At 48.9% G+C, this 24,893-nt stretch overlaps 3 protein-coding genes across 3 annotated transcripts in view; all 3 read left to right on the top strand.

Moving 5' to 3' along the window:
• Positions 1 to 11,323, top strand: part of trim46a (tripartite motif containing 46a) — a 29,162-nt gene extending 17,839 nt beyond the window's left edge. The window contains exons 10-12 of the mRNA XM_071396503.1: positions 1,970 to 2,199; positions 2,423 to 2,490; positions 6,949 to 11,323. Coding sequence (XP_071252604.1) covers positions 1,970 to 2,199; positions 2,423 to 2,490; positions 6,949 to 7,366 — 716 coding nt within the window. The 3' untranslated portion in view covers positions 7,367 to 11,323. The remainder of the gene's footprint in view (positions 1 to 1,969; positions 2,200 to 2,422; positions 2,491 to 6,948) is intronic.
• Positions 11,324 to 20,283: 8,960 nt separating this feature from the next.
• On the top strand, positions 20,284 to 23,604 carry LOC139572556 (uncharacterized; the record flags this gene model as incomplete). The annotated part of the gene is made up of 2 exons (XM_071395268.1): positions 20,284 to 20,294; positions 22,629 to 23,604. Coding segments are annotated over exons 1-2 (987 nt in total), but the record flags the coding sequence as incomplete, so codon positions are not given.
• Positions 23,605 to 23,682: 78 nt separating this feature from the next.
• LOC139573253 (uncharacterized) lies at positions 23,683 to 24,679 on the top strand (the record flags this gene model as incomplete). The annotated part of the gene is made up of 1 exon (XM_071396502.1): positions 23,683 to 24,679. A coding segment is annotated over one exon (894 nt), but the record flags the coding sequence as incomplete, so codon positions are not given.
• Positions 24,680 to 24,893: the final 214 nt, after the last annotated feature.

Raw genomic sequence — 24,893 nt, 5'->3', positions numbered from 1 at the left:
TTCTCCCTCCTCTTCCTCTACATCCTCTTCTCCCTCCTCTTCCTCTCACTCTCCCTCCTCTCCCTGATGCTATATCTAACCCTTCCCCTTCCTCCCCCTCTCCTTCTCCCTCCTCTTCCTCTACATCCTCTTCTCCCTCCTCTTCCTCTCACTGTCCCTCCTCTCCCTGATGCTATATCTAACCCTTCCCCTTCCTCCCCCTCTCCTTCTCCCTCCTCTTCCTCTCACTGTCCCTCCTCTCCATGATGCTATATCTAACCCTTCCCCTTCCTCCCCCTCTCCTTCTCCCTCCTCTTCCTCTCACTGTCCCTCCTCTCCCTGATGCTATATCTAACCCTTCCCCTTCCTCCCCCTCTCCTTCTCCCTCCTCTTCCTCTCACTGTCCCTCCTCTCCCTGATGCTATATCTAACCTTTCCCCTTCCTCCCCCTCTCCTTCTCCCTCCTCTTCCTCTCACTGCCCCCCTCCCTGATGCTATATCTAACCCTTCCCCTTCCTCCCCCTCTCCTTCTCCCTCCTCTTCCTCTACATCCTCTTCTCCCTCCTCTTCCTCTCACTCTCCCTCCTCTCCCTGATGCTATATCTAACCCTTCCCCTTCCTCCCCCTCTCCTTCTCCCTCCTCTTCCTCTACATCCTCTTCTCCCTCCTCTTCCTCTCACTGTCCCTCCTCTCCCTGATGCTATTTCTAACCCTTCCCCTTCCTCCCCCTCTCCTTCTCCCTCCTCTTCCTCTCACTGTCCCTCCTCTCCCTGATGCTATATCTAACCCTTCCCCTTCCTCCCCCTCTCCTTCTCCCTCCTCTTCCTCTCACTGTCCCTCCTCTCCCTGATGCTATATCTAACCCTTCCCCTTCCTCCCCCTCTCCTCCCCCCTCCTCTTCCTCTCACTGTCCCTCCTCTCCCTGATGCTATATCTAACCCTTTCCCTTCCTCTCCCTCTCCTTCTCCCTCCTCTTCCTCTCACTGTCCCTCCTCTCCCTGATGCTATATCTAACCCTTCCCCTTCCTCCCCCTCTCCTTCTCCCTCCTCTTCCTCTCACTGTCCCTCCTCTCCCTGATGCTATATCTAACCCTTCCCCTTCCTCCCCCTCTCGTTCCCCCTCCTCTTCCTCTCACTGTCCCTCCTCTCCCTGATGCTATATCTAACCCTTCCCCTTCCTCCCCCTCTCTTTCTCCTTCCTCTTCCTCTCACTGTCCCTCCTCTCCCTGATGCTATATCTAACCATTCCCCTTCCTCCCCCTCTCTTTCCCCCTCCTCTTCCTCTCACTGTCCCTCCTCTCCCTGATGCTATATCTAACCCTTCCCCTTCCTCTTCCTCTCACTGTCCCTCCTCTCCCTGATGCTATATCTAACCCTTCCCCTTCCCCTTCCTCCCCCTCTCCTTCTCCCTCCTCTTCCTCTCACTGTCCCTCCTCTCCCTGATGCTATATCTAACCCTTCCCCTTCCTCCCCCTCTCTTTCCCCATCCTCTTCCTCTCACTGTCCCTCCTCTCCCTGATGCTATATCTAACCCTTCCTCCCCCTCTCCTTCTCCCTCCTCTTCCCCTACATCCTCTTCTCCCTCCTCTTCCCCTACCTCTCCTCTACATCCTCTTCCCCTACCTCTCCTCTACATCCTCTTCTCCCTCCTCTTCCCCTACTTCTCCTCTTCATCCTCTTCCCCTATCTCTACATCCTCTTCTCCCTCCTTTTCCCCTACCTCTCCTCTACATCCTCTTCCCCTATCTCTACATCCTCTTCTCCCTCCTCTTCCCCTACCTCTCCTCTACATCCTCTTCCCCTACCTCTGCTCTACATCCTCTTCCCCTACCTCTCCTCTACATCCTCTTCCCCTATCTCTACATCCTCTTCTTCCTCCTCCTCCTCTCACTGTCCCTCCTCCTCCCCATCTCCCTCTCCTCCCCCTCTCCTCCTCTCCTCCTCCTCCCCCTCTCCTTCTCCTCCTCCTCCCCTCTCCCTCCTCCGTCAGTGTTGTGTTTCTCTCTGGACTCTCGCTGGGGTTTGCATGCTGACCGACTGGCGCTGGGTAAAGGACAGACATATGCCCGCAGCGTGCCTGGCCTCTCCCTTCTGCAGGCCGCCGACCGCTCCCTCACTTCCTGTCACCTGACCTCTGACCTCCTCATAGGCGACCTGGCCATCACCCAGGGAAGGCACTACTGGGCATGCTCGGTGGAGCCCGGCTCCTACCTGGTCAAGGTGAGAAAGAGAGATTGTGTGTGTGTGCATACGTGCGTGTGTGTGTGTGTGTGTGTGTGTGTGTGTGTGTGTGTGTGTGTGTGTGCATACGTGCGTGCGTGGGTGTGTGTGTGTGTGTGTGCATACGTGCGTGCGTGGGTGTGTGTGTGTGTGTGCATACGTGCGTGGGTGGGTGTGTAATTTACTCAATCTAATTTGTCATTTTTCTCTCTGCGTTCCTCAGGTGGGAGTTGGACAGGAGGCCAAGCTCCAGGAGTGGTTCCACCTTCCCCAGGACATGACCAGCCCCCGGTGAGAGAGGAGAGAGGGAGGTAGAGGGAGGGATGGAGAGGGAGGGGGGACAGAGGGATGTAGAGGTAGGGGGGACAGAGGGAGGTAGAGGTAGGATGGAGAGGGAGGGGGGACAGAGGGAGGTAGGGATGGAGAGGTAGGGTGGACAGAAGGAGGTAGGATGGAGAGGGAGGGGGACAGAGGGAGGTAGAGGTAGGGGGGACAGAGGGAGGGGGGACAGAGGGAGGTAGAGGTAGGGGGGACAGAGGGAGGTAGAGGTAGGGATGGAGAGGGAGGGAGGGGGGACAGAGGGATGTAGAGGTAGGGGGGACAGAGGGATGTAGAGGGAGGGGGGACAGAGGGAGGTAGAGGTAGGATGAGAGGGAGGGGGGACAGAGGGAGGTAGAGGTAGGGATGGAGAGGGGGGGGACAGAGGAAGGTATAGGTAGGGTGGACAGAGGGAGGTAGAGGTAGGATGAGGGGAGGGGGGACAGAGGAAGGTAGAGGTAGGGGTGACAGAGGGAGGTAGAGGGAGGGGGGACAGAGGGAGGTAGAGGTAGGGAGGACAGAGGGATTTAGAAGTAGGGGGGATAGAGGGAGGTAGAGGTAGGATGGAGAGGGAGGGGGGACAGAGGGAGATAGAGGTAGGGGGGACAGAGGGATATAGAGGTAGGATGGAGAGGGAGGGGGACAGAGGGAGGTAGAGGTAGGATGGAGAGGGAGGGAGGGGGACAGAGGGAGGTAGAGGTAGGATGGAGAGGGAGGGGGACAGAGGGATGGAGAGGGAGGGGGACAGAGGGATGGAGAGGTAGGATGGAGAGGGAGGGGGACAGAGGGAGGTAGAGGTAGGATGGAGAGGGAGGGGGACAGAGGGAGGTAGAGGTAGGATGGAGAGGGAGGGGGACAGAGGGATGGAGAGGTAGGATGGAGAGGGAGGGAGGGGGACAAAGGGATGGAGAGGGAGGGGGGACAGAGGGAGGTAGAGGTAGGGGGGACAGAGGGATGTAGAGGTAGGGATGTAGAGGGAGGGGGGACAGAGGGAGGTAGAGGTAGGATGGAGAGGGAGGGGGACAGAGGGATGGAGAGGTAGGATGGAGAGGGAGGGGGACAGAGGGAGGTAGAGGTAGGATGGAGAGGGAGGGGGACAGAGGGATGGAGAGGTAGGATGGAGAGGGAGGGGGACAGAGGGATGGAGAGGGAGGGGGGACAGAGGGAGGTAGAGGTAGGGGGGACAGAGGGATGTAGAGGTAGGGATGTAGAGGGAGGGGGGACAGAGGGAGGTAGAGGTAGGATGGAGGGGGAGGGGGTACAGAGGGAGGTAGAGGTAGGGATGTAGAGGGAGGGGGGACAGAGGGAGGTAGAGGTAGGGGGGATAGAGGGAGGTAGAGGTAGGATGGAGAGGGAGGGGGGACAGAAGGAGGTAGGATGGAGAGGGAGGTAGGGGGGACAGAGGGAGGTAGAGGGAGGGGGGACAGAGGGAGGTAGAGGTAGGGATGGAGAGGGAGGGCGGACAGAGGGAGGTAGAGGTAGGGAGGACAGAGGGATGTAGAGGTAGGATGGAGAGGGAGGGGGGACAGAAGGAGGTAGGATGGAGAGGGAGGTAGAGGGAGGTAGGGGGGACAGAGGGAGGTAGAGGTAGGGATGGAGAGGGGGGGCAGAGGGAGGTAGAGGTAGGGTGGACAGAGGGAGGTAGAGGTAGGATGGAGAAGGAGGGGCAACAGAGGGAGGTAGAGGTAGGGATGGAGAGGGATGGAGAGGGAGGGGGGACAGAGGGGGTGGGCAGAGGGAGGTAGAGGTAGGGGGGACAGAGGGAGGTAGAGGTAGGGGGGACAGAGGGAGGTAGAGGTAGGGGGGACAGAGGGAGGTAGAGGTAGGGGGGACAGAGGGAGGTAGAGGTAGGGGGGACAGAGGGAGGTAGAGGTAGGATGGAGAGGGAGGGGGGACAGAGGGATGGAGAGGGAGGGGGGACAGAGGGATGGAGAGGTAGGCATGTAGAGGGAGGGGGGACAGAGGGATGTAGAGGGAGGGGGGACAGAGGGAGGTAGAGGTAGGGGGGACAGAGAGAGGTAGAGGTAGGATGGAGAGGGAGGGGGGACAGAGGGAGGTAGAGGTAGGATGGAGAGGGAGGGGGGACAGAGGGAGGTAGAGGTAGGGGGGACAGAGGGAGGTAGAGGTAGGATGGAAAGGGAGGGGGGACAGAGGGAGGTAGAGGTATGGTGGACAGAGGGAGGTAGGGATGGAGAGGGAGGGGGGACAGAGGGATGTAGAGGTAGGGGGGACAGAGAGAGGTAGAGGTAGGATGGAGAGGGAGGGGGGACAGAGGGAGGTAGAGGTAGGGGGGACAGAGGGATGTAGAGGTAGGGATGGAGAGGGAGGGGGGACAGAGGGAGGTAGAGGTATGGTGGACAGAGGGAGGTAGGGATGGAGAGGGAGGGGGGACAGAGGGAGGTAGAGGGAGGGGGGACAGAGGAAGGGGGGACAGAGGGAGGTAGAGGTAGGGGGGACAGAGGGAGGTAGAGGTAGGGATGGAGAGGGAGGGGGGACAGAGGGAGGTAGAGGTAGGGTGGACAGAGGGAGGTAGAGGTAGGGATGGAGAAGGAGGGGCAACAGAGGGAGGTAGAGGTAGGGATGGAGAGGGATGGAGAGGGAGGGGGGACAGAGGGGGTGGGCAGAGGGAGGTAGAGGTAGGGGGGACAGAGGGAGGTAGAGGTAGGGGGGACAGAGGGAGGTAGAGGTAGGGAGGACAGAGGGATGTAGAGGTAGGATGGAGAGGGAGGGGGGACAGAAGGAGGTAGGATGGAGAGGGAGGTAGAGGGAGGTAGGGGGGACAGAGGGAGGTAGAGGTAGGGATGGAGAGGGGGGGCAGAGGGAGGTAGAGGTAGGGTGGACAGAGGGAGGTAGAGGTAGGATGGAGAAGGAGGGGCAACAGAGGGAGGTAGAGGTAGGGATGGAGAGGGATGGAGAGGGAGGGGGGACAGAGGGGGTGGGCAGAGGGAGGTAGAGGTAGGGGGGACAGAGGGAGGTAGAGGTAGGGGGGACAGAGGGAGGTAGAGGTAGGGGGGACAGAGGGAGGTAGAGGTAGGGGGGACAGAGGGAGGTAGAGGTAGGGGGGACAGAGGGAGGTAGAGGTAGGATGGAGAGGGAGGGGGGACAGAGGGATGGAGAGGGAGGGGGGACAGAGGGATGGAGAGGTAGGCATGTAGAGGGAGGGGGGACAGAGGGATGTAGAGGGAGGGGGGACAGAGGGAGGTAGAGGTAGGGGGGACAGAGAGAGGTAGAGGTAGGATGGAGAGGGAGGGGGGACAGAGGGAGGTAGAGGTAGGATGGAGAGGGAGGGGGGACAGAGGGAGGTAGAGGTAGGGGGGACAGAGGGAGGTAGAGGTAGGATGGAAAGGGAGGGGGGACAGAGGGAGGTAGAGGTATGGTGGACAGAGGGAGGTAGGGATGGAGAGGGAGGGGGGGCAGAGGGATGTAGAGGTAGGGGGGACAGAGAGAGGTAGAGGTAGGATGGAGAGGGAGGGGGGACAGAGGGAGGTAGAGGTAGGGGGGACAGAGGGATGTAGAGGTAGGGATGGAGAGGGAGGGGGGACAGAGGGAGGTAGAGGTATGGTGGACAGAGGGAGGTAGGGATGGAGAGGGAGGGGGGACAGAGGGAGGTAGAGGGAGGGGGGACAGAGGAAGGGGGGACAGAGGGAGGTAGAGGTAGGGGGGACAGAGGGAGGTAGAGGTAGGGATGGAGAGGGAGGGGGGACAGAGGGAGGTAGAGGTAGGGGGGACAGAGGGAGGTAGAGGTAGGGATGGAGAGGGAGGGGGGACAGAGGGAGGTAGAGGGAGGGGGGACAGAGGGAGATAGAGGTAGGGATGGAGAGGGAGGGGGAGGGGGGACAGAGGGAGGTAGAGGGAGTGGGGGACAGAGGGAGGTAGAGGGAGGGGGACAGAGGGAGGGGGGACAGAGGGAGGTAGAAGGAGGGGCAACAGAGGGAGGTAGAGGGAGGGATGGAGATGGAGGGGGGACAGAGGGAGGTAGAGGGAGGGGGGACAGAGGGAGGTAGAGGTAGGGGGGACAGAGGGAGGTAGAAGTAGGGGGGACAGAGGGAGGTAGAGGTAGGGGGGACAGAGGGAGGTAGAGGGAGGGATGGAGACGGAGAGGGGACAGAGGGAGGTAGAGGGAGGGGGGACAGAGGGAGTTAGAGGTAGGGGGACAGAGGGAGGTAGAGGGAGGGAGGGATGGAGACAGAGGGGGGACAGAGGGAGGTAGAGGGAGGGGGGACAGAGGGAGGTAGAGGTAGGGATGGAGACGGAGGGGGGACAGAGGGAGGTAGAGGGATGGGGTAGTAAAGAAGTGGTTCCAATGACACTAAAACTAACTAAGTAAACTCAGTCTCCCCCTGTCCTCCCTCTTCTCCCTCCCCTCTTTCTCCCCTCCCCCTTCGCTCTCCCCTTCCCTCCTCCTCTCCCCTCCCCCTTCCCTCTCTCCAGCTATGACCCAGACAGTGGCCATGACAGTGGGGCTGAGGATTCCCCAGACTCCTCCCCTCCCTTCTGCTTCCTCACCATGGGCATGGGCAAGGTCCTCTTACCCCAGGGGGCAGCAAACTTACACCACAGTACCCACAGTACCCATGGGAACAACCATGGCCCCCCTACTGCCCCCCTGCCCCCGCGCCTGGGGGTTTGTCTAGACTTCGAGAAGGGGCGGGTCACGTTCTACGACGCCCACTCGCTGCGCACCCTGTGGGAGGGGCATGTGGATTGCTCTGCCCCTGTGTGCCCAGCCTTTTGTTTCATTGGTGGAGGGGCACTGCAGCTGCAGGAGCTGGTGGCCAATCGGAGCACAGAGGAGCCACCGCATAGAAGGGTCACCATCCAATCACGCGCCACCAATTTAGGTAACTGAAGGAGTATGGAGTGGAATGATGTGGAAAGAACCTTTATCAACTTGATGTTTACTTTTTTATGTATAGGTTTCATTTGTAATGTCTGCAACTGTTGATGATGTACATTATGCAGAATAGAAGAATGTCAATGTCCCGGAATCCAGTGGATTGTAAAGCGTTCTGCAGGTTACATCAGGATATGTGTATTCTGGTGTGATTCCAACTGTTGCCGTGTTGCATCTGAAAAGGACTCATGAGTGGGACGTTAACTGTTAAAGGACTCATGAGTGGGACGTTTACTGTTAAATGACTCATGAGTGGGACGTTAACTGTTAAATGATTCATGAGTGGGACGTTAACTGTTAAATTATTCATGAGTGGGACGTTGACTGTTAAATGACTCATGAGTGGGACGTTTACTGTTAAATGACTCATGAGTGGGACGTTTACTGTTAAATGACTCATGAGTGGGACGTTTACTGTTAAATGACTCATGAGTGGGACGTTAAATGACTCATGAGTGGGACGTTAACTGTTAAATGATTCATGAGTGGTACTTTAACTGTTAAATGACTCATGAGTGGGATGTTAACTGTTAAATGACTCATGAGTGGGACGTTTACTGTTAAATGACTCATGAGTGGGACGTTAACTGTTAAATGACTCATGAGTGGGACGTTTACTGTTAAATGACTCATGAGTGGGACGTTAACTGTTAAATGATTCATGAGTGGTACTTTAACTGTAAAATGACTCATGAGTGGGACGTTAACTGTTAAAAGATTCATGAGTGGGACGTTAACTGTAAAATGACTCATGAGTGGGACGTTAACTGTTAAATGATTCATGAGTGGTACTTTAACTGTTAAATGACTCATGAGTGGGATGTTAACTGTTAAATGACTCATGAGTGGGACGTTAACTGTTAAAAGATTCATGAGTGGGACGTTAACTGTAAAATGACTCATGAGTGGGACGTTAACTGTTAAATGATTCATGAGTGGTACTTTAACTGTAAAATGACTCATGAGTGGTACTTTAACTGTAAAATGACTCATGAGTGGGACGTTTACTGTTAAATGACTCATGAGTGGTACTTTAACTGTAAAATGACTCATGAGTGGGACGTTAACTGTTAAATGACTCATGAGTGGGACGTTTACTGTTAAATGACTCATGAGTGGGCCGTTTACTGTTAAATGACTCATGAGTGGGACGTTAACTGTTAAATGATTCATGAGTGGGGCGTTAACTGTTAAATGACTCATGAGTGGGACGTTAACTGTTAAATGATTCATGAGTGGGACGTTAACTGTTAAATGATTCATGAGTGGGACGTTAACTGTTAAATGACTCATGAGTGGGACGTTAACTGTTAAAGGACTCATGAGTGGGACGTTAACTGTTAAATGATTCATGAGTGGGACGTTAACTGTTAAATGACTCATGAGTGGGGCGTTAACTGTTAAATGACTCATGAGTGGGACGTTAACTGTTAAAGGACTCATGAGTGGGATGTTAACTGTTAAATGATTCATGAGTGGGACGTTAACTGTTAAATGATTCATGAGTGGGACGTTTACTGTTAAATGACTCATGAGTGGGACGTTTTACTGTTAAATGACTCATGAGTGGGACGTTTACTGTTAAATGACTCATGAGTGGGACGTTTACTGTTAAATGACTCATGAGTGGGACGTTTTACTGTTAAATGACTCATGAGTGGGACGTTTACTGTTAAATGACTCATGAGTGGGACGTTTTACTGTTAAATGACTCATGAGTGGGACGTTTACTGTTAAATGACTCATGAGTGGGACGTTTTACTGTTAAATGACTCATGAGTGGGACGTTATCTGTTAGGAATCATGTTACCTGCACTTCACATAGATCTTATTGTTTGAAACCAAACCAAAATGCTCACATTGTGGAAGATTCTCTCATAAGCTTCAAAATAGTATTACAAATCAAGAGGGTATAAATATCTATTCTATATTTTGAGACAAAATAGAGGTGAATGGGATTTACACATTATGGATAGAAAGGATTTTGCGTAAATCATGTGTTGATGTCAATGAGAAGATTTAGGATGTGTGTGTATTCACCTGAATTAAAATTATAATACTTATTTTATCATTCTCATCTGAGCTGGCTGAATATTTATACTGTTTTATAGCTTTTTATTCATAGCTTTTATGATTATTATGACTGGCAATAATACATTTTTACTCAACAGATTATTAGTAAAAAGATAGATCTTACAGTGTCGAGGCTCAGACTGTCAGTATTCATACAGTATATTGAATGTGTGTGTGTGAGAGTGTGTGTATTTACTTGAATGCATGTGTGTACGTGTGTGAGAGAGAGAGAGTGAGAGGGAGATATATATACGTGTCGAAAGTTTATTTTTACTATTTTCTACATTCTAGAATAATAGTGAAGACATCAAATCTATGAAATAACACATTTGGAATCATGTAGTAACCAAAGAAGTGTGAAACAAATATATTTATGGAGGCCAGGTCATCTGATGCAGCAGTCCAACATTCTTGATCAAATAGCCCTTTCACAGCCTGGAGGTGTGTTGGGTCATTGTCCTGTTGAAAAACAAATGATAGTCCCACTAAACCAGATGGGATGGTGTATCGCTGCAGAATGCTGTGGTAGCCATGCTGGTTAAGTGTGCCTTGAATTCTAAATAAATCATAGACAGTGTCACCAGCAAAGCACCCCCCCCACCATCACACCCCCTCTTCCATGCTTCACGGTGGGACCAACACATGCAGAGATCATCCGTTCACCTACTCTGCTTCTCACAAAGACACTGCAGTTGGAACCAAAACATTTTTTTTTTGACTCATCAGACCAAAGGACAGATTTCCACCAGTCTAATGTCCATTGCTCGTGTTTCTTAGCCCAAGCAAGTCCCTTCTTATTATTGGTGTCCTTCAGTAATGGTTTCTTTGCAGCAATTCGACCATGAAGGCCTGATTCACACAGTCTCCTCTGAACAGTTGATGTTGAGATGTTGATGCAGTTAACTCTAATGAACTTATCCTCTGTAGCAGAGATAACTCTGGGTCTTCCTTTCCTGTGGCGGTCCTCATGAGAGCCATGTCTTAAAGTCATGATGGACTGTCGTTTCTCTTTGCTTATTTGAGCTGTTCTTGCCATAATATGGACTTGGTCTTTTACCAAATAGGACTATCTTCTGTATACCCCCACCAACCTTGTCACAATACAACTGATTGGCTCAAACGCATTAAGAAGGAAATAAATTCCACAAATTAACTTTGAACAAGGCACACCTTAATTGAAATGCATTCCAGGTGACTACCTCATGATGCTGGTTGAGAGAATGCCAAGAGTGTGCAAAGCTGCCATCAAGGCAAAGGGTGGCTACTTGGAAGAATCTCAAATATAAAATATATTTTGATTTGTTTAACACTTTTTTGGTTACTACATGATTCCATATGTGTTATTTCATAGTTGTGATATCTTCACTATTATTCTACAATGTAAAAAATAGTAAAAATAAAGAAAAACCCTTGAATGAGTAGGTGTGTCCAGACTTTTGACTGGTACTGTATATATATCAGTAGAGCCTGCTGAGGGGAGAACGGCTCATAATAATGACTGGAATGGAGTGAATGGAATGGTATCAAGAACATGGTTTCATGTGTTTGATACCACTCCATTCCAGTGGCTATTATGAGCCGTCCTCCCCTCAGCAGCCTCCACTGATATATATCTAGAGAGAGTCCAGTCCAGTCCAATCTGTTGCTCGGAGGTCTGGCTGTAACAACCATGCTTTCTGTTCTGTCTGTCCTGAATGATCTGGTTGTAAAATACAGTTGTCTTATACCTTACAGCACTTGAATGACTTTAGACTGTAGCATCTCCCTCATTTAGACTTTGCCATGCTGGCAGAATGTTTGTAAACGTCATGAGAAAAAGGAATAAACAATTCAACAGTTCCATTGAGGTGTTATGTGGATGATGTTCTATTTCAGGAACTAGCACATATCAGTATTGAGGACCAGCCAGGGAGAGGATTCACTGGGCCATTCAAGAACCCTGCATACTTTTGTCGTCATCTGGAAAATGAAGTCAAATTTAGAACATAGAACAGAAGACACTGGTCATTAGTTATTACATCACGTTGAATGGACGGGTCGTTATGAGAAAATTCATGTCTCTTTGAACTCTGATTCAGCGTCTGATTTCATCACAGCTTTTGTTTTGGTTCTCTCTGGCCTCACATAGGGAAGAGCAGGAAGCCACTGAAGGGGCAACGTTTATTTGAATCTTCATAGAGACCATAGCCTGAGGGAAGGTACATGTAGATGAAGTCCCCCTCCTGCAGAGTCACTGCATTAGATACATACTGATGCCCTTCCTGGCTATTCTACTGATTTGACAATATTTCATGCTACTTATTCTTAAATAAGGATACACCCATATATGCCGATGTGCAGACGTCCATGCCAGAGAATCTGAAGTAGTGAACTCCTCTCAATGGGACTGTGAAGACATCTGCAGGGAGAGATCAACACGGTCTCTCATGAACACTGGAGCAGCCTGTTAGTGATGTAGGTGTCTGTTACTAATGTCATATACGTAGCAGCAGTACCTGTCACTGGACTGTAGGTGTCTGTTACTAATGTCATATACGTAGCAGCAGTACCTGTAACTGGGCAGTAGGTGTCTGTTACTAATGTCATATACGTAGTAGCAGTACCTGTCACTGGACTGTAGGTGTCTGTTACTAATGTCATATACGTAGTAGCAGTACCTGTCCCTGGACTGTAGGTGTCTCTTACTAATGTCATATACGTAGCAGCAGTACCTGTCACTGGGCTGTAGGTGTCTGTAACTAATGTCATATACGTAGTAGCAGTACCTGTCACTGGACTGTAGGTGTCTGTAACTAATGTCATATACGTAGCAGCAGTAACTGTCCCTGGACTGTAGGTGTCTGTTACTAATGTCATATACGTAGCAGCAGTACCTGTCACTGGACTGTAGGTGTCTGTTACTAATGTCATATACGTAGCAGCAGTACCTGTCACTGGACTGTAGGTGTCTGTTACTAATGTCATATACGTAGCAGCAGTACCTGTCACTGGGCTGTAGGTGTCTGTTACTAATGTCATATACGTAGTAGCAGTACCTGTCACTGGACTGTAGGTGTCTGTTACTAATGTCATTTACGTAGTAGCAGTACCTGTCACTGGACTGTAGGTGTCTGTTACTAATGTCATATATGTAGTAGCAGTACCTGTCACTGGACTGTAGGTGTCTGTTACTAATGTCATATACGTAGCAGCCGTACCTGTTAGTGATGTAGGTGTCTGTAACTAATGTCATATACGTAGCAGCAGTACCTGTCACTGGACTGTAGGTGTCTGTTACTAATGTCATATACGTAGCAGCAGTACCTGTCACTGGACTGTAGGTGTCTGTTACTAATGTCAGATACGTAGCAGCAGTACCTGTCACTGGACTGTAGGTGTCTGTTACTAATGTCAGATACGTAGCAGCAGTACCTGTCACTGGGCTGTAGGTGTCTGTTACTAATGTCAGATACGTAGCAGCAGTACCTGTCACTGGACTGTAGGTGTCTGTTACTAATGTCATATACGTAGCAGCAGTACCTGTCACTGGACTGTAGGTGTCTGTTCCTAATGTCATATACGTAGCAGCAGTACCTGTCACTGGACTGTAGGTGTCTGTTACTAATGTCATATACGTAGCAGCAGTACCTGTCACTGGACTGTAGGTGTCTGTTACTAATGTCATATACGTAGCAGCAGTACCTGTCACTGGGCTGTAGGTGTCTGTTACTAATGTCATATACGTAGTAGCAGTACCTGTCACTGGACTGTAGGTGTCTGTTACTAATGTCATATACGTAGCAGCAGTACCTGTCACTGGACTGTAGGTGTCTGTTACTAATGTCATATACGTAGCAGCAGTACCTGTTAGTGATGTAGGTGTCTGTAACTAATGTCATATACGTAGTAGCAGTACTTGTCACTGGACTGTAGGTGTCTGTTACTAATGTCATATACGTAGCAGCAGTACCTGTCACTGGACTGTAGGTGTCTGTAACTAATGTCATATACGTAGCAGCAGTACCTGTCACTGGACTGTAGGTGTCTGTTACTAATGTCATATACGTAGTAGCAGTACCTGTCACTGGACTGTAGGTGTCTGTTACTAATGTCATATACGTAGTAGCAGTACCTGTCACTGGACTGTAGGTGTCTGTTACTAATGTCATATACGTAGCAGCAGTACCTGTCACTGGACTGTAGGTGTCTGTTACTAATGTCATATACGTAGCAGCAGTACCTGTCACTGGACTGTAGGTGTCTGTTACTAATGTCATATACGTAGCAGCAGTACCTGTCACTGGACTGTAGGTGTCTGTTACTAATGTCATATACGTAGCAGCAGTACCTGTCACTGGACTGTAGGTGTCTGTTACTAATGTCATATACGTAGCAGCAGTACCTGTCACTGGACTGTAGGTGTCTGTTACTAATGTCATATACGTAGCAGCAGTACCTGTTAGTGATGTAGGTGTCTGTTACTAATGTCATATACGTAGCAGCAGTACCTGTCACTGGACTGTAGGTGTCTGTTACTTATGTCATATACGTAGCAGCAGTACCTGTACCTGGACTGTACGTGTCTGTTACTAATGTCATATACGTAGCAGCAGTACCTGTCACTGGACTGTAGGTGTCTGTTACTAATGTCATATACGTAGCAGCAGTACCTGTTAGTGATGTAGGTGTCTGTTACTAATGTCATATACGTAGCAGCAGTACCTGTCACTGGGCTGTAGGTGTCTGTTACTAATGTCATATACGTAGCAGCAGTACCTGTCACTGGACTGTAGGTGTCTGTTACTAATGTCATATATGTAGCAGCAGTACCTGTTAGTGATGTAGGTGTCTGTTACTAATGTCATATACGTAGTAGCAGTACCTGTCACTGGACTGTAGGTGTCTGTAACTAATGTCATATATGTAGCAGCAGTACCTGTCACTGGACTGTAGGTGTCTGTAACTAATGTCATATACGTAGCAGCAGTACCTGTCACTGGGCTGTAGGTGTCTGTTACTAATGTCATATACGTAGCAGCAGTACCTGTCACTGGACTGTAGGTGTCTGTTACTAATGTCATATACGTAGCAGCAGTACCTGTCACTGGACTGTAGGTGTCTGTTACTAATGTCATATATGTAGCAGCAGTACCTGTCACTGGGCTGTAGGTGTCTGTTACTAATGTCATATACGTAGCAGCAGTACCTGTCACTGGACTGTAGGTGTCTGTTACTAATGTCATATACGTAGCAGCAGTACCTGTCACTGGGCTGTAGGTGTCTGTTACTAATGTCATATACGTAGCAGCAGTACCTGTCACTGGACTGTAGGTGTCTGTAACTAATGTCATATACGTAGCAGCAGTACCTGTCACTGGACTGTAGGTGTCTGTTACTAATGTCATATACGTAGCAGCAGTACCTGTCACTGGGCTGTAGGTGTCTGTAACTAATGTCATATACGTAGCAGCAGTACCTGTCACTGGACTGTAGGTGTCTGTTACTAATGTCATATATGTAGCAGCAGTACCTGTCACTGGACTGTAGGTGTCTGTTACTAATGTCATATACGTAGCAGCAGTACCTGTCACTGGACTGTAGGTGTCTGTTACTAATGTCATATACGTAGTAGCAGTACCTGTCACTGGACTGTAGGTGTCTGTTACTAATGTCATATACGTAGTAGCAGTACCTGTCACTGGACTGTAGGTGTCTGTTACTAATGTCATATACGTAGCAGCAGTACCTGTCACTGGACTGTAGGTGTCTGTTACTAATGTCATATACGTAGCAGCAGTACCTGTCACTGGACTGTAGGTGTCTGTTACTAATGTCATATACGTAGCAGCAGTACCTGTCACTGGACTGTAGGTGTCTGTTACTAATGTCATATACGTAGCAGCAGTACCTGTCACTGGACTGTAGGTGTCTGTTACTAATGTCATATACGTAGCAGCAGTACCTGTCACTGGACTGTAGGTGTCTGTTACTAATGTCATATACGTAGCAGCAGTACCTGTTAGTGATGTAGGTGTCTGTTACTAATGTCATATACGTAGCAGCAGTACCTGTCACTGGACTGTAGGTGTCTGTTACTAATGTCATATACGTAGCAGCAGTACCTGTACCTGGACTGTACGTGTCTGTTACTAATGTCATATACGTAGCAGCAGTACTTGTCACTGGACTGTAGGTGTCTGTTACTAATGTCATATACGTAGCAGCAGTACCTGTTAGTGATGTAGGTGTCTGTTACTAATGTCATATACGTAGCAGCAGTACCTGTCACTGGGCTGTAGGTGTCTGTTACTAATGTCATATACGTAGCAGCAGTACCTGTCACTGGACTGTAGGTGTCTGTTACTAATGTCATATATGTAGCAGCAGTACCTGTTAGTGATGTAGGTGTCTGTTACTAATGTCATATACGTAGTAGCAGTACCTGTCACTGGACTGTAGGTGTCTGTAACTAATGTCATATATGTAGCAGCAGTACCTGTCACTGGACTGTAGGTGTCTGTAACTAATGTCATATACGTAGCAGCAGTACCTGTTAGTGATGTAGGTGTCTGTTACTAATGTCATATACGTAGCAGCAGTACCTGTCACTGGACTGTAGGTGTCTGTAACTAATGTCATATACGTAGTAGCAGTACCTGTCCCTGGACTGTAGGTGTCTGTTACTAATGTCATATACGTAGCAGCAGTACCTGTCACTGGGCTGTAGGTGTCTGTTACTAATGTCATATACGTAGCAGCAGTACCTGTCACTGGACTGTAGGTGTCTGTTACTAATGTCATATACGTAGTAGCAGTACCTGTCCCTGGACTGTAGGTGTCTGTTACTAATGTCATATACGTAGCAGCAGTACCTGTCACTGGGCTGTAGGTGTCTGTTACTAATGTCATATACGTAGCAGCAGTACCTGTCACTGGACTGTAGGTGTCTGTTACTAATGTCATATACGTAGCAGCAGTACCTGTCACTGGACTGTAGGTGTCTGTTACTAATGTCATATATGTAGCAGCAGTACCTGTCACTGGGCTGTAGGTGTCTGTTACTAATGTCATATATGTAGCAGCAGTACCTGTCACTGGGCTGTAGGTGTCTGTTACTAATGTCATATATGTAGCAGCAGTACCTGTCACTGGGCTGTAGGTGTCTGTAACTAATGTCATATACGTAGCAGCAGTACCTGTCACTCGACTGTAGGTGTCTGTTACTAATGTCATATACGTAGCAGCAGTACCTGTCACTGGGCTGTAGGTGTCTGTAACTAATGTCATATACGTAGCAGCAGTACCTGTCACTGGACTGTAGGTGTCTGTTACTAATGTCATATACGTAGCAGCAGTACCTGTCACTGGACTGTAGGTGTCTGTTACTAATGTCATATACGTAGTAGCAGTACCTGTCACTGGACTGTAGGTGTCTGTTACTAATGTCATATATGTAGCAGCAGTACCTGTCACTGGACTGTAGGTGTCTGTTACTAATGTCATATACGTAGCAGCAGTACCTGTCACTGGACTGTAGGTGTCTGTTACTAATGTCATATACGTAGCAGCAGTACCTGTCACTGGACTGTAGGTGTCTGTTACTAATGTCATATACGTAGCAGCCGTACCTGTTAGTGATGTAGGTGTCTGTTACTAATGTCATATACGTAGCAGCAGTACCTGTTAGTGATGTAGGTGTCTGTTACTAATGTCATATACGTAGCAGCAGTACCTGTCACTGGACTGTAGGTGTCTGTTACTAATGTCATATACGTAGTAGCAGTACCTGTCACTGGACTGTAGGTGTCTGTTACTAATGTCATATACGTAGCAGCAGTACCTGTCACTGGACTGTAGGTGTCTGTAACTAATGTCATATACGTAGCAGCAGTACCTGTCCCTGGACTGTAGGTGTCTGTAACTAATGTCATATACGTAGCAGCAGTACCTGTCACTGGACTGTAGGTGTCTGTTACTAATGTCATATACGTAGCAGCAGTACCTGTCACTGGGCTGTAGGTGTCTGTTACTAATGTCATATACGTAGCAGCAGTACCTGTCACTGGGCTGTAGGTGTCTGTTACTAATGTCATATACGTAGCAGCAGTACCTGTTAGTGATGTAGGTGTCTGTTACTAATGTCATATACGTAGCAGCAGTACCTGTCACTGGACTGTAGGTGTCTGTTACTAATGTCATATACGTAGCAGCAGTACCTGTAACTGGGCAGTAGGTGTCTGTTACTAATGTCATATACGTAGTAGCAGTACCTGTCACTGGACTGTAGGTGTCTGTTACTAATGTCATATACGTAGCAGCAGTACCTGTCACTGGACTGTAGGTGTCTGTTACTAATGTCATATACGTAGCAGCAGTACCTGTTAGTGATGTAGGTGTCTGTTACTAATGTCATATACGTAGCAGCAGTACCTGTCACTGGGCTGTAGGTGTCTGTTACTAATGTCATATACGTAGCAGCAGTACCTGTATGTGGGTTATAGGTGTTGCCGATGTTTGAAGACCTTGGTGTAGATCAGTTGGGTCTCAGTATTGAAAGGTCCTTCTTTTCTTGAGTTCGTCAAACCAGCAGAGAAGGCCAGCTTTGGTCTGTCTCTGAGCACAACATAGTTCAATAAGTTACTGTATGTTGAGTAAGATAAATTCATAAAATGAACATATTCCCACACCACATTAGATACAATGAGTTTCTGAAAGTCTGTGTTTGTCTTACCTGTGTTCTCTCTCTTCAGCCCCTCCACTTCCCCTTTCAGTTCCTCCACCTCTCTCTCGCTGGCTGTCACTCTGGTCCCCATGGCTGACAGTTCAGCTGCTTGGGACAGAATTATGGGAATAATATCTAGAGCTCTTGATCTGATGTCAAGAGCTCAAATAAACTAATGATGAATTCAACACACTCTTCCCGACTACAATAGTCAAATGAAAGGAAGCTGCCTCATGTTAGCTGCATTCTCTCCTTCTGCAGCTCCTCCACCTCTCCTTTCTGCTCCTCCACCTCTCCTATCAGCTCTTCCATCTATCCTTTCTGCTCCTCCACCTCTCCTTTCAGCTCCTCCACCTCTCCTTTCAGCTCCTCCACCTCTCCTTTCAGCTCCTCCATCTCTCCTTTCAGCTCCTCCACCTCTCCTTTCTGCTCCTCCACCTCTCCTTTCAGCTCCTCCACCTCTCCTTTCAGCTCCTCCACCTCTCCTTTCTGCTCCTCCACCTCTCCTTTCAGCTCCTCCACCTCTCCTTTCAGCTCCTCCATCTCTCCTTTCAGCTCCTCCAGCTCTCCTTTCAGCTCCTCCACCTCTCCTTTCAGCTCCTCCACCTCTCCTTTCAGCTCCTCCACCTCCACCATGTCTCTCAGCTCCACTCTCTGTTCCACCACCATGTCTCTCAGCTCCTCTCTCTGTTCCTCCACCATGTTCCTCAGCTCCACTCTCTGTTCCACCACCATGTTCCTCAGCTCCACTCTCTGTTCCACCACCATGTTCCTCAGCTCCGCTCTCTGTTCCACCACCATGTTCCTCAGCTCCACTCTCTGTTCCACCACCATGTTCCTCAGCTCCTCTCTCTGTTCCACCACCATGTTCCTCAGCTCCACTCTCTGTTCCACCACAATGTTCCTCAGTTCCACTCTCTGTTCCACCACCATGTTCCTCAGCTCTTCTCTCTGTTCCACCACCATGTTCCTCACCTCCACTCTCTGTTCCACCACCATGTTCGTCAGCTCCACTCTCTGTTCCACCACCATGTTCCTCAGCTCCACTCTCTGTTCCACCACCATGTTCCTCAGCTCCACTCTCTGTTCCACCACCATGTTTCTCAGCTCTTCTCTCTGTTCCACCACCATGTTCCTCAGCTCCACTCTCTGTTCCACCACCATGTTCCTCAGCTCCACTCTCTGTTCCACCACCATGTTCCTCAGCTCCACTCTCTGTTCCACCACCATGTTCCTCAGCTCCTCTCTCTGTTCCACCACCATGTTCCTCACCTCCACTCTCTGTTCCACCACCATGTTCCTCAGCTCCACTCTCTGTTCCACCACCATGTTCCTCAGCTCCTCTCTCTGTTCCACCACCATGTTCCTCACCTCCACTCTCTGTTCCACCACCATGTTCCTCAGTTCCACTCTCTGTTCCACCACCATGTTCCTCAGCTCCACTCTCTGTTCCACCACCATGTTCCTCAGCTCCTCTCTCTGTTCCACCACCATGTTCCTCAGCTCCACTCTCTGTTCCACCACCATGTTCCTCAGCTCCACTCTCTGTTCCTCCACCATGTCTCTCAGCTCCTCTCTCTGTTCCTCCACCATGTTCCCCAGCTCCACTCTCTGTTCCACCACCATGTTCCTCAGCTCCTCTCTCTGTTCCACCACCATGTTCCTCAGCTCCACTCTCTGTTCCACCACCATGTTCCTCAGCTCCACTCTCTGTTCCTCCACCATGTCTCTCAGCTCCTCTCTCTGTTCCTCCACCATGTTCCTCAGCTCCACTCTCTGTTCCTCCACCATGTTCCTCAGCTCCACTCTCTGTTCCACCACCATGTCTCTCAGCTCCTCTCTCTGTTCCACCACCATGTCTCTCAGCTCCTTCAGTTCAGTCCAGATGTCAGGCTGGGTGGTCAACGGTTCAGAAACACTCTCCCTGCTCTCTCCCCCTTCGCTGTGACCCTGTAGAGTGATGTCATTCTCTCTAACCCCTCTACTCTCTGGTTTGAATCCCCGAGCCAATTAGGTGAAAAATCTATAGATTGCCCTTGAGCAAGGCACTTAACCCTAATTGCTCATGTAAGTCACTCTGGATAAGACCGTCTGCTAAATGACTCAAAGGTAAGTAAATATAAAGCAGCAATGTGTCAGAAATATCACCATAGTTACCGAAGGGCTAGCTGCTGGAGCTATTATTATTATCGAAGCTCCACTAAGCCTATTGGAGGTCTAGGTACAGTCATCCCCATAGTCTGTTCACCTAGATCCACAAGGTGGAGTTAACTTGAAGGGGAGGGAGAAGGGAGTGAGGGTTTAAAACAAAGCCTTGCCTCTGTGGCTGTTGTCAAAGCAACAGAGAAGGAGCAGGAAGTATCCAGGTAGTTAAATAGAACACACACACTCCCTCTGGTAACCTCCGGTCCTCACACACTGAACAGCCACTGCGCCACCTGACCAGCCTCATACAGGTAAGAGACACCTGCTGCTAGCTACACCTGATCTCCTCCTTCTCTGAGAAAATACATGAACCTGGGCATGTGTGTTCTCTCTTTCCCTCTCCTCTCTATCTCACACATCTGTCTCCGTTTTCATGTGTTCTCTCTTTCCCTCTCCTCTCTATCTCACACATCTGTTTCCGTTTTCATGTGTTCTCTCTTTCCCTCTCCTCTCTATCTCACACATCTGTCTCCGTTTTCATGTGTTCTCTCTTTCCCTCTCCTCTCTATCTCACACATCTGTCTCCGTTTTCATGTGTTCTCTCTTTCCCTCTCCTCTCTATCTCACACATCTGTTTCCGTTTTCATGTGTTCTCTCCCTGTGACCAAACAATGCCAATAGTATGTCTGTCATATAAGAATGTTCCAGATGGGCCTGGCATGGGCTATATTATAAAGTTGTCATATTTTGATAGACTAATGGGACAATATGTGTGGGGAATGGCTCTCAGCACTTGGCTTTGCCCAGTTTAAATGCCAGGTAAACAGGAGTGGTATTATTTGCGCATGTCAGCGTGTGAAAATGCTGCCAAGCGCCAAACTGCCAGAACTGGATTGGCAGTGTATCCGCCCAGGCAGCCATTGTTCTGACAATCATTGTTCCACAGTCTCATAATGAGCCACCAGAATAGCTCAAGACACACCTGACTGTAGCATGTAACAATATAATAATCACTGAGTAACACCATAATAATCACTGAGTAACATCATAATAATCACTGAGTAACATCATAATAAATACTGAGTAACACCATAATAATCACTGAGTAACACCATAATAATCACTGAGTAACAACATAATAATCACTGAGTAACACCATAATAATCACTGAGTAACACCATAATAATCACTGAGTAACACCATAATAATCACTGAGTAACATCATAATAATCACTGAGTAACACCATAATAATCACTGAGTAACAACATAATAATCACTGAGTAACACCATAATAATCACTGAGTAACACCATAATAATCACTGAGTAACACCATAATAATCACTGAGTAACACCATAATAATCACTGAGTAACACCATAATAATCACTGAGTAACACCATAATAATCACTGAGTAACATCATAATAATCACTGAGTAACATCATAATAAATACTGAGTAACACCTTAATAATCACTGAGTAACATCATAATAAATACTGAGTAACATCATAATAATCACTGAGTAACATCATAATAATCACTGAGTAACATCCTAATAATCACTGAGTAACACCATAATAATCACTGAGTAACACCATAATAATCACTGAGTAACATCATAATAAATACTGAGTAACACCATAATAATCACTGAGTAACATCATAATAAATACTGAGTAACACCTTAATAATCACTGAGTAACATCATAATAAATACTGAGTAACATCATAATAAATACTGAGTAACACCCTAATAATCACTGAGTAACAGCATAATAAATACTGAGTAACACCATAATAATCACTGAGTAACACCATAATAATCACTGAGTAACACCATAATAATCACTGAGTAACATCATAATAAATACTGAGTAACACCATAATAATCACTGACTAACACCATAATAATCACTGAGTAACATCATAATAAATACTGAGTAACACCATAATAATCACTGAGTAACATCATAATAAATACTGAGTAACACCATAATAATCACTGCGTAACACCATAATAATCACTGAGTAACACCATAATAATCACTGAGTAACACCATAATAATCACTGAGTAACATCATAATAAATACTGAGTAACACCATAATAATCACTCAGTCTGACAGAGCGATTATTATTCAAAAGAATTAAACATCACAAAAACTATCTCATTAACAGAGAAAGGTTTATTTAAGCATACAGTTTGCATGGTTAGTGAATAGTTAAAGTGTAAATTGCCTTTCTTGATGGCCCCTGAGATGATAATTAAAGTTGAATTGAATTATAATTTAAATGGAGGAGAAGGAGGAAGAGGAAGAGGTGGTTTGTGATAGGAATTTATCAGCACAGCGGCAGCCAGGTGAACACCAGCCAGGTGAACACCAGCCAGGTCCAGGTGAACACCAGCCAGGTGAACACCAGCAAGGTCCAGGTGAACACCAGCCAGGTGAACACCAGCAAGGTCCAGGTGAACACCAGCCAGGTGAACACCAGCAAAGTCCAGGTGAACACCAGCCAGGTGAACACCAGCAAGGTCCAGGTGAACACCAGCCAGGTGAACACCAGCCAGGTCCAGGTGAACACCACCCAGGTCCAGGTGAACACCAGCCAGGTGAACACCAGCAAGGTCCAGGTGAACACCAGCCAGGTGAACACCAGCCAGGTCCAGGTGAACACCAGCCAGGTGAACACCAGCAAGGTCCAGGTGAACACCAGCCAGGTGAACACCAGCCAGGTCCAGGTGAACACCAGCCAGGTCCAGGTGAACACCAGCCAGGTGAACACCAGCAAGGTCCAGGTGAACACCAGCCAGGTGAACACCAGCCAGGTCCAGGTGAACACCAGCCAGGTCCAGGTGAACACCAGCCAGGTGAACACCAGCCAGGTCCAGGTGAACACCAGCCAGGTGAACACCAGCAAGGTCCAGGTGAACACCAGCCAGGTGAACACCAGCCAGGTCCAAGTGAACACCAGCCAGGTCCAGGTGAACACCAGCCAGGTGAACACCAGCAAGGTCCAGGTGAACACCAGCAAGGTCCAGGTGAACACCAGCCAGGTGAATACCAGCCAGGTGAACACCAGCCAGGTGAATACCAGCCAGGTGAATACCAGCCAGCTGGATACCAGCCAGGGGAACATAAACACCAGCAAGGTCCAGGTGAACACCAGCCAGGTGAACACCAGCCAGGTCCAGGTGAACACCAGCCAGGTCCAGGTGAACACCAGCCAGGTGAACACCAGCAAGGTCCAGGTGAACACCAGCCAGGTGAACACCAGCCAGGTCCAGGTGAACACCAGCCAGGTCCAGGTGAACACCAGCCAGGTGAACATCAGCCAGGTCCAGGTGAACACCAGCCAGGTGAACACCAGCAAGGTCCAGGTGAACACCAGCCAGGTGAACACCAGCCAGGTCCAAGTGAACACCAGCCAGGTCCAGGTGAACACCAGCCAGGTGAACACCAGCAAGGTCCAGGTGAACACCAGCAAGGTCCAGGTGAATACCAGCCAGGTGAACACCAGCCAGGTGAATACCAGCCAGGTGAATACCAGCCAGCTGGATACCAGCCAGGGGAACACCAGCCAGGTGAACACCAGCCAGGTCCAGGTGAACACCAGCCAGGTGAATACCAGCCAGGTGAATACCAGCCAGGTGAACACCAGCCAGGTGAATACCAGCCAGGTGAATACCAGCCAGGTGAACACCAGCCAGGTGAATACCAGCCAGGTGAATACCAGCCAGGTGAACACCAGCCAGGTGAATACCAGCCAGGTGAACACCAGCCAGGTGAATACCAGCCAGGTGAACACCAGCCAGGTGAATACCAGCCAGGTGAACACCAACCAGGTGAATACCAGCCAGGTGAATACCAGCCAGCTGAATACCAGCCAGGGGAACACCAGCCAGGTGAACACCAGCCAGGTCCAGGTGAACACCAGCCAGGTGAACACCAGCCAGGGCCAGGTGAACACCAGCCAGGTGAATACCAGTCAGGTGAATACCAGCCTGGTGAATACCAGCCAGGTCCAGGTGAACACCAGCCAGGTGAACACCAGCCAGGTGAATACCAGCCAGGTGAACACCAGCCAGGTGAATACCAGCCAGGTGAATACCAGCCAGGTGAACACCAGCCAGGTGAATACCAGCCAGGTGAATACCAGCCAGGTGAACACCAGCCAGGTGAATACCAGCCAGGTGAATACCAGCCAGGTGAACACCAGCCAGGTGAATACTAACACTTTGCTTTGAAGTGACCGAACAGGTTTTAATCTGTAAAACAGACAGAGGAGGAAAAAGAGGAACAGTGAAACAAGCGAAAGTATTTCTCTCTGTCAAAGAGCTATATATCTTATGTGAGGTTTTACAAATATTTTAGGTATCAAATCAAATCAAATCAAATCAAATCAAATTTTATTAGTCACATACACATGGTTAGCAGATGTTAATGCGAGTGTAGCGAAATGCTTTTGCTTCTAGTTCCGACAATGCAGTAATAACAACAAGTAATCTAACCTAACAATTCCACAACTACTACCTTATACACACAAGTGTAAAGGGATAAAGAA

This window comes from Salvelinus alpinus, chromosome 4, assembly GCF_045679555.1.
Source record: "Salvelinus alpinus chromosome 4, SLU_Salpinus.1, whole genome shotgun sequence".
In the NCBI taxonomy this organism is placed as follows: Eukaryota; Metazoa; Chordata; class Actinopteri; order Salmoniformes; family Salmonidae; genus Salvelinus; species Salvelinus alpinus.
This window is presented reverse-complemented; position numbering and strand designations above follow the sequence as displayed.